At 36.0% G+C, this 13,729-nt stretch overlaps 1 protein-coding gene across 1 annotated transcript; it reads left to right on the top strand.

Annotated features, from left to right (window-relative positions):
* Positions 1-18: 18 nt before the first annotated feature.
* LOC111708970 (calcium/calmodulin-dependent protein kinase kinase 2-like) lies at positions 19-13,152 on the top strand (the record flags this gene model as incomplete). Its single annotated transcript, XM_023482498.1, is given in 8 exon segments — positions 19-153; positions 1,000-1,116; positions 2,595-2,690; positions 6,537-6,605; positions 6,608-6,697; positions 10,130-10,242; positions 12,172-12,224; positions 13,114-13,152. Coding segments are annotated over 8 exon segments (702 nt in total), but the record flags the coding sequence as incomplete, so codon positions are not given.
* Positions 13,153-13,729: the final 577 nt, after the last annotated feature.

Consider the following 13,729-nt stretch of genomic DNA (forward strand, 5'->3'; position numbering starts at 1 on the left):
TTATCATTATTCTAGGTTAAAATAGCTGATCTTGGTGTAAGTAATGAATTTGATGGAAATGATGCATTTTTGACAAGTACTGTTGGGACCCCTGCCTTTACACCACCAGAGTGCTTGTCACAGCAACCAGGAGAACCACCCTACTCCGGGAAGGTACCCTTCCGACTATAGAAACGGCCTGTCACTTATGTACCGGCTTGTCACTTCCATTCATACTAGTTCCAGCCAGTCATTTTTGTACCGTACTGACTATTAGTAACGGTCCACCACTTCTGTAATGTACAGTGTACCAACTACTATTACCTGCCAGCCACTGCACTGACTGCGACTGTATTGTACAGACCAATAAATAAAATATAGAAACTTCCATAACACAATGTGTACTGCAGTTTCTTGGAGGAATGTAAACAAAGCTTAGTCTGGGCAGCACTGCGTGTGTTTTCATCCCTCAAAAAAGTGCAGTACTCTCTTTATGGGAGTTACTGTTTTAAATCTTGGTACAGAACTTTATTACGACGACGACTTCTGTATAATAATGATAGCTTTTACTGGCCCGCCACTTCTGTACTGTATATAGACCAACAATACCGGCGCAATGCTTAAATACCAACTTGACAGTTTTGTTTTAAACTTGTTCTTAAACAAATGGGTTGCCTAGGGTGAACCATGAATATTTGAATAAATTGATGTTACATTTAAGTTGATCATTCTTAACAGGGCTTTATAATAATACAGTTTTTTTGTGACAAAAGATAGGAACATCTTGGTAGGTATTAAGGTTTCGAAAATTCATAGAAACATCGGATAGGAAAACAAATTTTCCTTCAAACCCTAATTTTTTTCGGTATCATTTTCCTTTTTTGTGAATAAGCCTTTACAAGAGCAATAATTTGGTTGAGGGAAAATCGTTGAGATAACACTAGTTTTATTTAGTTCTATCCGGCCATGGATGGCCAAGTAACTCCGTTGTGTATGGAGCTTGAACCATGTTTGTTTAAGGCTGCTGATATCTGGTCCCTGGGTGTGACCCTGTACTCCCTGGTCTACGGTAGAGTTCCTTTCTTTGATAACAATATCGTGGCACTGTATAACATCATCAAAACAAAAAATGTCGAGGTAGTGTTCTTTTTTGTATTTTTTTCTCGTTATCTATATACAAATTTGGCTTGTCTGTCTGGGTGTCTGTTTGTTTGTTTGTTTGTATCCAATAAACGTCAAAACGGCTGAACCGATCGGGCCCAAATTTTTTGTGGGACATCACGTGACCACAGGGAAGGTTTATGAATGATTAAAATTAAAAAAATGTGTTTTAAAGGTTTTTAATTTTGTAAAAAATTTAAATTCTTGAAAATCCGCGAATTTTTTTTAAAAATCCGCAAAATTTTTTTCTTTGTTTTAAAATGTAAACAAAAAGAACATGTTCACAATTTAAATAGAAGATGGGCGCGAAGCACCCTAAAAGCCTAGTATTAATAAATGTTTCTAGAAAACCTACTAAACATCTAGAAATACTGTTAAAGCAATTGAAATATCAATAGAAGTTTCTAGAAATACTACTAAACTTCTAGAAATACAGTTCTTGAAATATCAGGAAGGGTCTAGAAAAATACTACAAGTGTACTATGAAAAGGTATAAATGTTTAATCCAACGATAGGTCATAAATTATTCAAAAATGCAGTTAAACTACTACTGTACCTGAAAAAGAATATATAAATCAGCCAAGGTTGCTGGTACTTCACCAAACATAGAATATGGTAATCCTTTAAAGGGGCAACTTTTTCATTTTTTAACAGAATTGCATTCCGTTGCGTGGAATTGTGTGGAATTGTGCAGAATTGCATGGAATTGCGCGGAATTAAAAGGCGCGCAAGTAAAATTTGAACTCTCTCATGGGTCTCCATCAACAAGAGAGACAAAAATAAGAATTACAATTAGTTTAAGGGTGAAAAAGTCGCTAATGAGAATATCAAACCTTTGTTTTCAGAAAAGGAGATTTCTTTGAAAACATTTGCAATACTTCAAACAAAATAATGCTACAATTTAGTGTAAAGGGGTATGCGACGTAATATAAAGTCACTTCTGTTTCAACAGTTGTATGTCTGATTCACAACGGTAACTTTTAAACCTTTTTCTGATCAAGGATTCAAATTGATAGTTTGCGCATTTTATCCGCAGAAATGCCTGTATTTCTTAATAAACATGTGACCTAAAGCAGTAAAGCTTAATTTCATTTGACCCTCCATGTAACGATTGCACTGCCTGATTTTCAAAGGTACCCTTGAAACCTTTATCCGATCAAAGTATGAGAGATATCGACGTTTTTCTGACTCGATAATCTCTCCAATGCCTCTGATAAATAAGAAACTCGAGAAAACCCGTTTAAAGAGACAAAAACATGGATACTTAATTCATACTTGATCAGACAAAGCTTTTAAGGGTTATGTTGAAAATCAGACATATTGCCATCTTTGGATAGGGGGTCACTTGAAATTACGCTTATAGTCACTTTAAGAGAAAATAATTGTTTTTATATAGATAACATGTTTTTATTTAAAATATTTCGTCTACAAGCCCTTTAAACTTATTTTTTAAGATTCCTCCTGGTTCCATATCAGCAGAGCTGGAAGATCTTCTAACAAGGATGCTACGTAAAGATCCAAACCAGAGAATATCTCTTTTAGAGATCAAGGTATTATTTGATCTATTATGAATGATAATTTATGATCTTATATATCTTCAGGAGATCAAGGTTTTATATAGTTGTTAACTTCTTTGCTTTACAATTTCTATAGATCAAGGTTTTAGTTGATTTATTTGTTCCTTTATTAAAGTTCAAGGATCTTTTTTGTCCTAGAAAGATCAAACTATCAGTTGAACTTTAATTTCATCGAGAAATCAAGGTATAATTGTTGATCAAAACAAAGAAAAAAAAATCTGCAACATTTTTGTCAGTGTTTATATTAAAAAAGTAAAGATAAGAAAGGTATGCTGGTGCAAACAACGAGGTTATAGTATACAGAGTGATGATGTACGCTAATCTTTTACTAATTGTACAGGCCATGTACTTCACTTCCATGAGGTCAATCTGTATATTACAGTACTCGGGGATGATTTCTGAAAATATTTAAATGGTGAATTTTTTTCCGATGTAACTATTAAAATAAACTTTTCCTTTATCATGTGCATGATTCCATTTTTACAGTCGTTTACATTAAATACTTCATCGTTAATAAACCGTTCTGAGAAAACTGAGTAAAATTCAAGTTACAAAACCTCCCAATACACTTGTACTCGTAAAGCGTACTGCATATTTAATATTTGTACTGTATGAATTGCTGCCATAATCTCTTAATATCCTTTATCAGTAAACTATCCCAATTGTACGCAGGCCAATACACTCGGATAGGTAGCTAAGATCCAGCCCCGGTGCAAAGAGCCCTGTAAGCCTAGTATGTTTAAATACAATATGTATTTATATAAATACTAGTATAAACTTAATAAAGGAGCTCAGTATAAATAAGCCAAGATTGAGTTGAATAATAACGCATGGTTGCACACACACATTTATTTTACATTATAATTTTTCAAACGGTTGGACCAACTAGAGTTGATCTTAAATAACACGAAGACATTCACCTAAAGGTGAATAGATTGCTTGGCGGCCCTTTTCTTCAGATGCTTGGGCATAAAATCTTGGGGCATCAAATGGCCGACGATATTGCTTTCTCTGCCGACAGATAGTCCCATTACTCCTAGTCCCGTTTCTCCTAGTCCCATTACTCCTAGTCCTGTTACTCCTAGTCCCATTACTCCTAGTCCCATTACACCTAGTCCCATTACTCCTAGTCCCGTTACTCCTAGTCACGTTACTCCTAGTCCCGTTACTCCTAGTCCCATTACTCCTAGTCCCATTACTCCTAGTCCCGTTACTCTTTTCTCCAGCATCATTCTCGATACTTAGTAAGGACGGTTTCGACCCTCTAGCTCTACTCCGGGTTCACTGCACCCCGCGGCCTAGCTTGGTCTTATCTATTCTTTAATTTTCCATGGTTTGGGTTGCACAGAGTTCAACACCCTTAGACTTGTTAGGCTTCATGTTTGGATTTATTATGTTGCATCAGAAGGATCCTTGGTTTGTTTACACTGGCTTGAGAACCGGTTACTAATAGTTTATCCCGCTGTTTTTCCACACTTGCAGTCAATTTTACCGGGAAACTAAATTTTTGATATAAAAGTGGACCTATTCAACTTAAAATCTCAAAGAACATTCCCGTGGTTCTTCCAAGTTCCTCAAGTTTAGGCAAACCAGTCAAGGGGTTTCTAAGTTATGAACGGACAAACAAACAAACATACACCCAAACAGAGATTATCAATTTAAATATATTGATATATCATGTATATATATATAAACCAGCAGGATTAATTTCACCATCAATAACATATATTGGAAGAATATCAAATATCATATTAATGGTGTTGTTAATTATTCATTAAATAGAAATGTTAACATTAATACAAATTGCTTTCATGCCACAAGAAAAAGGGAATTACTTCGAAACATTGCGTGTGTGGGGGGGGGGAAGTTTTCTTTTCACAAAATTTAGTCAAAGTATCTATTTTCATATTTGTTTTACTTTTTATATCATACTTTTTTTCTAATGTGTGTCGGCTTTCAATAAAAATGTTAGTGTAGGCCAGCCCCCCCCCCCCCCTTTTAATCCTCCGGTCAGGTCTCTAACCCTGGGCCCCCCGCCCCAGCCGCCTTATCTATTGCTGCCCCTCCTCAGGCTGACCAACCAGCGCTCCAGCTGGTCCTGAAACTAAGAAATGGCGGGATATGGGGTTTAGAACACAGCGAGTGGAGGAAAGACAAGAGTTGGGGACCAGCAGCTCTCTTCAGGAGAGGATGGAGAAATTCCAGCTCCAAATCCCCACTGTTCAAAGGAAGAGATCTATACAGCTGTCAGTCTCAGGAACAGAAACTGCAAGATGGGATCCTTGGGAGCCTTGCATGTGGGAGCATTGGAAACCCGAACCTGTGGATCTGGATGGAGAATAGCACAGGAAACCCAAACCTGTGGACCTGGCTGGAGAATAGCACAGGAAACCCGAACCTGTGGATCTGGATGATGGAGAAGAGCAAAGGAAACCCAAACCTATGGATCTGGATGGAGAAGAGCACAGGAAATCCGAACCTGTGGATCTGGATGGAGAAGAGCAAAGGAAACCCAAACCTATGGATCTGGATGGAGAAGAGCAAAGGAAACCCGAACCTGTGAATCTGGATGGAGAGGAGCAAAGGAACCCCAAACCTATGGATCTGGATGGAGAAGAGCACAGGAAATTCAAACCTGTGGATCTGGATGGAGAAGAGCACAGGGAACCCAAACCTGTGGATCTGGATGGAGAAGAGCACAGGAAACCCAAACCTGTGGATCTGGATGGAGAAGAGCACAGGGAACCCGAACCTCTGGATCTGGATGGAGAAGAGCACAGGGAACCCGAACCTCTGGATCTGGCTGGAGAAGAGCACAGGTAACCCAAACCTATGGATCTGGATGGAGAAGAGTACAGGAAACACAAACCTGTGGTTCTGGATGGAGAAGAGCACAGGGAACCCAAACCTATGGATCTGGATGGAGAAGAGCACAGGGAACCCAAACCTATGGATCTGGATGGAGAAGAGCACAGGGAACCCGAACCTGTGGTTCTGGATTAAGAAGAGCAAAGGAAATCTGAACCAGTTGATCTGGATGGAGAAGAGCACAGGAAACCCAAACCTGTGGACATTGTAGTAGCAGTATATCTTCATTGCTTTAGTTCACTGTTTTTATAACTTTGTTTCTTTTATTTGTTTCACTTCCAATGTAAATGTTCTATTTTGTTCTTTTATTGGTGCATGATTTGATGACTACTTGAATATTAATACCCCCTTTCAGTGGTTCCTTACACGTAAAACAGTTAGTTTTATATTAAATAAAAAAATAGTTAATTTGATCATTAGATTATAGAAAATAATATGATTTTTTGATAGTGTATATTTAAAATGTTTAAAGTTATTTGTCCCCAGGTCATTAAAAGTCAGTATTGGAATTGCCTTAGTTCTGAAAACTTTTATGTTCACTATAACTGTTTTTTTAATGAAAGAAATAATTATTTTCTATAATTAATCAATCTAGATAAATTGCAACATTAATAATACCAATTACAAACATTAGTTAGAAAAATATATCAATTTTTATTTCTCTTTGACTAATCGTATAAACGAATATAGTTTTAAAAACTGTATTTATTTCCTTTAAAGGGATTGCTCAGTAATTTAAAATTAATGTACACATTTTAAAAATTAAAAGTAAAAATAAACCGATCGGAGGGTTAATGGTCGAATGGTCTGAAACTTTCTCTGATCATAAAAATCATGTTTTGTTCGACAAATTTCCTGGATTTTAAAGAAATTTTTTGATATTTTTGTCATACTGAATAATAAACATTTATTCATAAAATTAATATTTTTATCAAATTTTTTTTCTGTCAGGAACATGATTGGGTGACTGGTTGTGGAGTTTTCCCTATGCTCAAAGAAGACGAAAACTGTGTTCTTGTTGAGGTAATGAAAATGATTATCAGGTGACTGATATCGAAGTCCAGAATAGCGTGAGATCTATTCCTAAACTCGACACTCTTATCTTGGTCAAGGTAACTTAATAAAAAAATATTTGTTAAATTGATTTCAATTTTATTTTAATTTCGTTTCTTTTTCATTTTTTTAGAATACAAAAGAAAAAAAGACTTTGATTAGTGTCTTTGAAATCCAAGATTTTTGTTTAAAATAATGAGATTGAACTTCATGAACCAAATTGAACCAGATTGATCTATATGAACCGGATTGAACCAGATTGAAAAGCAATTATTTTCTCTTAGGATATGTAGTTTCCAGATCCCTTCAACCTTCCTCCAATCATCCTTCATCCTTTATACCCTCCTCTATTCATCCTTCAGCCTCCATACCTTCCTCCATTCATCCTTGATCCTCCATACCTTCCTCCACTCATCCTTCTTCCTTTATACCTTCCTCCATTCATCCTTCATCCTTTATACCTTCCTCCACTCATCCTTCTTCCTCCATACCTTCCTCCATTCATCCTTGATCCTCCATACCTTCCTCCATTCATCCTTCATCCTTCATACCTTCCTCCACTCATCGTTCATCCTCCGTAACAATCTCCATTCATCCTATAACCTCTATATCATTCCCATAATAATCATATCCTACATACCTTTCCAATAATAATCATATTCTCAATCCCTTTCCCATAACAATCCAATCCTCCATCAATCCCTTTTCCTGTAAAAATGAAATCCTTAATAGTCCAATACTCAATCCCTTTCACATACTAATCCAGTCCTTAATCCCTTTCCCATAAGAATCCTATCCTTAATCCATTTCCTTCCTGTCCTTCCTTTCGGTATTACCGACGGATCCTTCTGTTTAAGAAAGGTATGCTAAACACAGCCTTCTCTTGCCTTTCTTTAACAACATATACAATACAGATATTATATATATATAATATATTTATGTATATATATTACAAGCTTTATTTCAGCTTTAAGCTCTTTAAGCTTTAGGACCCTTCAGTCTGTTAGGCTAGATTATTAAGCTTTTGATCTTTCTAAATCTGATCTTTTAGACTTTTAAGTTTTATCTTAGAGCTTCACAATGTTGAAGCTAACTGATTTTTTAATTTTATGATCTTACATATTTCTGATCTTTTAGCTTTAATATCTTTCAGGTTTTTTGATCTGAAGCTTTTTGATTTTTAAGCTTTTTGATTTTTAAGCTTTTTGATCTTTAAACTTCCTTGTCTTTCAGCTCTAAGATCTTTAAGTTATCGGAGTTCGAATTTAATGAATTTGAGCCGTGTATTATCAAATCCGCTAGTAACCGGTTTTAATTGAGCGCCGGCTTGAATCTTGAAACATTGAATACAATTTTAAATGGAACCAACCATATTTGAGCCGCGTCTCAAATTTAAGCTGCGGCTTAAATTCTTTAATTACGGCCTATGAATATTCAGTTTTCCGAACTTTTTGATCTATATAGATCTGATCATTAAAATTTATTATCTTTAAGCTGTTTGATGTTGAAAACATCTTTCTGATCTTTTAGCTTTTTTATCTGTCAGTTTTCTGATCTAAAGCTTTTTGATCTTTAAACTTTCGACTTGTATTTAACTTTACGATCTTTAAGCTTTTTAATCTTTTTGTTTAAAGATCTTTATATTTCTGAGCATTCGGTTGTATTATCTTTATGCTTTTCAATTTTAAGCTTTTTGAAAGTTTAGGTTTTTGATAATGAAAATTTGACCTTTTAAACATATGATTTCTCTAACGGGCGGAGGTTTGCATGTAGTTGAACCAACTAAGCATGAACACTGATACTAATGATGTAAATGTATAATGTACATCATGTTCCTACACTGATACCAATGATGTACATGTATTATGTACATCATGTTCCTACAATGAGAATCAGAAAACTGAGGAATCCGGGAGACGGCATTAAGTCATACAATTGTTATGTCTCATGTATATTAACTATTTAAAGTCATAATTTGTGTCTATAAAGTCGTCTTCCTATTCCACATTTTTATGGTTCTCACTGTATATATGTGTTATCATTATTATTTTGTCGAATTATCGCTATCTTTTCTCTAAAGGACAAATATAACTGTAATTCAGTAAAAATACATTTGATATTTTTTATTATAATTCCTCTTAATTTAATAAGTGTTGAGGGGGGGGGGGGGTATTTAACCATTTCTTAAACTTTAAAGTTAAATTTGATTTTCATTTATTCTATTTTATAATTTAAAAAAATGTTTTTGAAACAAAAATGGGTTTCTTTAGCTGAATTTGACAATATAGAATTACAAAATCGACCTATTTTGGAATTTTTCCTGTTCAACCCTTGGCGCCTGTAAAATTTATCCGTTTAAGGAAGGGTTAACTTAATCTGTTCTAGAAAAATTTAAGCTCGATCCTCTATAGTTTAACATATTGACACTTACAGAGAATAATCTGGAATAAAAAATGTAAAATAAGGTGGTATAAATCTTAGCTAAAAGAGAGTGCTCGCTAGAAATGAAAAGGGGTCAAGCTGATCGTGAATTTAATTCGGGTTTGATCTCTACTCATTTTACTTCTAAAAGAAGAGAATGGTTAAATGCATCCAAGAGCGTTATAGAACCCATATAAATTCACGGAGTTGGAATTATTCTGTTCAAACCGTGAATAAATTTAACTTATTTCAAAACTTTAAAATCATTTAGATATTAGTACAGGTTATAACTGTCAAATGGGGGCATTCATATGTAAAGAAATTGAGTTGTTGCACCAAACTCTGATTTTCTAATCCCTATATATTTGCAACTCAATCTAAAAGACCATAGATATTTTAAATTAGGAATTATGTTAGATCAAATAATCAAAGTTTTAAATATAAAAGGTTTTCAACGTCGAATACTTTTATTACTTTATGATAAAAACGAATTAAGTATTTTTGTTAATCTATTATTAAATAATTGAACAAATTGGGCAATTCATATCATTTAGGGAGAAAATATCCTTATAATTATAAAATACTAAATAAATAAATTATCTCTTTACGAGAATATGCATTCTGAAATATATTTTTTTCGTTTTATAGCATTGACGTCATATTACTGTTATTTCTGGATTCATGAGAACAAATAAACATCGTTAAAGGGAGTATAAACGGAATTTTAGGTTATCCTCCATGCAAAGATGGCAACACCCGATTTTAATGAAATAATTTAAAGAAACAAAAGATTGATATCTAATTTATACTTGATCAGACAAAGCTTTCATGGGTACCGTTGTAAATCAGAAATATTGCAATCCTTACATGGAAGTTTACTTTAAATCATGTAATTACAGTCTCTATTATAATCCTCGCTAGTACTTTTAAGTATATTTTGTAGCATAATTCGGTTATGGTAACGGAATGGTATTAGTTGGCATTAGATCTTTCTATCTATCTATATCTCTGCATATCTATCTATATATATATATCTACACATATATCTATACATCTATTCATCTATCTAGGCTATGTTGAAGCAGCACTCGTTTTCCAACCCGTTCCACAATATCAAGGAAAAGTTTCGGAAGCGAGGCCGGTCAAACTCAGCCCCTGGGGACGTTCATATCTACCTAGACAGGTAAAATCTCTCAAATAGTTACATAGGCTACTAGAAGCTTATCATCGATTAAATGTCACTGGAAACCAGTCACCGGTCACGGGTCATAAAAAATTGGTCACTGGTCACAGGCCACTGAAAACTAGTCATGAATCACAGCTCACTGGTCATAGAAAATTGGTCACCGGTCACAGGTCACTAAAAACTGGTTAACAGTCACAGGTCAGTGAAAATTGGTCACCGGTCGCAGTTCACTAAAATCTGGTCACCGGTCAGAGGTTACTCAAAATTGTTCACCAGTCGCAGATCACTAAAAACTGTTCAAGGGTCACAGGTCACTAAAAATCAGTTGCCAGTCGCAGGTTACTGAAAATTGGTCACCGGACAGAGGTCACTGAGAATTGGTTACCAGTCGCAGATCACTAAAAACTGGTCAAGGGTCACAGGTCACTGGAAACTGGTCACCAGTCTCAGGTCACTGAAAATTGGTCACCGGTCAGAGGTCACTGAAAATTGGTCACCAGTCAAAGATCACTAAAATCTGGTTAACACAGGTCACTGAAAATTGGTCACCGATCGCAGGTAACTAAAAACTGGTCACCTGTCACAGGTCACTGAAAATTGGTCATCGGTCACAGATCATGGAAAATTGATCACCGATCAAAGGTTACTAGAAACTAGTCACCGGTCGCAGCTTATTAAAAACTGGTCATAGGCAACAGGTTACAGAAAAAAAGTCACCGGTCGCAGCTCATTAAAAAACTAGTCACCGGTCACTGGTCACAGGAAACTGGTCACTAGTTATCGGTCACTAGAATCTGGTAATTGGTCACTAGTCACTGGTCCCGGATCAGCGACTATCCATTTTGCCATTAAAGAAGCTGTCAATGTCATTATCATTCCATTGATTTAACTGTTACAATAATTTCACGAAAAGCAATGTCAACACAATTGAACTGAAACGAAAAAAATGACATCATTCAACACTTTTTAAGATGGAAAAATTGTACAGTAGGGAATGCAACTTTTCAACTTGAAAATTTGCATTCCCAGGCCCTTGTTCTTGGCCCCTAGTTCCCAGGCCCTTGTTCCTAGCCCTTGTTTCCAGGCCCTTGTTCCCAGGCCCTTGTTCCCAGCCCATGTTCCCAGGCCCTTTTTCTCGGCCCCTAGTTCCCAGGCCCTTGTTCCCAGGCCCTTGTTACCAGCCCTTGTTTCCAGGCCCTTGTTCCCAGGCGCTTGTTCCCAGCCCTTGTTTCCAGGCCCTTGTTCCCAGCTTGTTTCCAGGCCCTTGTTCCCAGGCCCTTGTTCCCAGCCCATGTTCCCAGGCCCTTGTTCTTGGCCCCTAGTTCCCAGGCCCTTGTTCCTAGCCCTTGTTTCCAGGCCCTTGTTCCCAGGCCCTTGTTCCCAGCCCATGTTCCAAAATTTTCATTCCCAGGCCCTTGTTCCCAGGCCCTAGTTCCCAGGCCCTGTTCCCAGGCCTTAGTTCCCAGGCCTTTGTTCCCAGGCCCTTGTTCCCAGCCCTTGTTTCCAGGCCCTTGTTCCCAGCCCTTGTTCCCAGGGCTTAGTTCCCAGGCCCTTGTTCCCAGGCCCTTGTTCCCAGCTCTTGTTCCCAGGCCCTTGTTCTTGGCCCTTTTAACATTTAGTTGTTTACTTCGTCATACTTACGACCTAGTAAATATTTCCATTTATTGCCTTGAAATTATTTAGATCTCGCAGTTTGGAAATTAATTAAAAACTCGTATATAAACTATTCATATCAATAAGTCATAAAAAGCGAATTACAAAAGTCGCCAAGATTAAACTAATTTTACGCAAAATAACGTTATTTCTGCAACGATTGTCGTTGATTTGTTCATAAAAAATAATATTTATAAATCCTAAAATTTACAGTTTTGTTAAGACTATTTGTTAAACTTTAAGCATTAAAAAAAATAATGATACTTGTTTCAGTCATACTCACACGGTTCGATTGCCATCCCTTACAGAAAGTGGTGAAGATTCAGGTATTTTTTTTTAACAAGATTTTAGATTAAATAAATGGAACCAGTGGCAAAATTTAAAGAATTTGAGCAGACGCTCTTCAAACATGGCTGCTTCCACTTTAAATATTAAATATTTGATATTTTAGCCGTATACTAGTATACTACACTTTCGGTTTAAATAAGTTTCATAGCCGTCTCTCCCTTTAAATCAAACCCCTCCTGAAGTGGTTTAGCCACGTCAACGTAAATTAACTAGCATTTGATAAACTCTGTTCGAGGGGGGGAGGGCTGTATCTTTAATCTGTTACTTACTTGGTCCCTTACTGATACTGAGTTAAAATTTAAATTATTCAATTTAAAAGTTAACACTGCAAATATCGAGTTAACACTACAAATATCGAGTTAACACTGCAAATATCGAGTTAACACTGCAAATATCGAGTTAACACTGCAAATATCGAGTTAAGTCGTTAATCTCGGGAACTCAAGCTTCGTCCTTTGTCATGGTTTATTGCGAACAGCAATATTTTTTTCTTCTGAGAATTCGTTGAGAAAAGTTTCCAAGAAAAAATTGAAAAATATTAAAATTTTGTAAAACCGACAATACAAGAGCATTTTAAACATTTGGAAGTAATTCATTTATGTCCAATTTATTCATAAAGTAAAAATAGATCAAAAAAAATAATACATCGACATCCGTAAAACTCTGAAATTGTAAAGTTGTGACTTTAGAAAGACAAATAAACACGAGAAACAGAAAATGTACAATGTAAACAAGCAAACTTCTCTTGATAAATGATTTTTTAAGTACTAGTACAACTATTTGCTTTTAAACAGCATGAATTTATTACTTTAATGACGTCTTCCTATTCCTTGTTCTTATTGTACGAAAATAAACATTTTGTTTCAGACAGTGCCTGTGTGACTGGGTCCGATTAGAGGAGGGAAACTTTCATTTTTTTCTTGAAAATGCTAAAACGTATGTTTTGCACTCCTTGGTGCCGTACTCTCCCTCTTCACTGTGCACAGTTCTTTTTTCTAAACCTGATTATATTTTTATACATTCATTCTCATTGTTATTCTGTACAAATTGGCTTCTCCTGTAAAGTGTACATTCTGGATTTTAATCTTTTTAAAAATGTTCAATTGCTTTTAATCTTTACTTTACAAATGTTTACTGTTCGCTTCCTACTTCTTGCTTCTTACTTCCTACTTCCTAGTTCCTAGTTCCTAGTTCCTAGTTCCTACTTCCTACTTCCTAGCTCCTAGTTCCTACTTCCTACTTCCTACTTCCTACTTCCTACTCCTTACTCCGTACTCCCTACTCCCTACTCCCTACTCCCTACTCCCTACTCCCTACTTCCTACTACCTACTCCCGTACTCCCTACTCCCTACTCCCTACTCCCTACTCCCTACTCCCTACTTCCTACTCCCTACTCCCTACTCCCTACTCCCTACTCCCTACTCCCTACTCCCTACTCTTCATGACAAAATAAGTAATAAAATGCCTGAATTTTTAATTATA

Source organism: Eurytemora carolleeae, unplaced genomic scaffold (genome assembly GCF_000591075.1).
Source record: "Eurytemora carolleeae unplaced genomic scaffold, Eaff_2.0 scaffold814, whole genome shotgun sequence".
NCBI lineage: Eukaryota > Metazoa > Arthropoda > Copepoda > Calanoida > Temoridae > Eurytemora > Eurytemora carolleeae.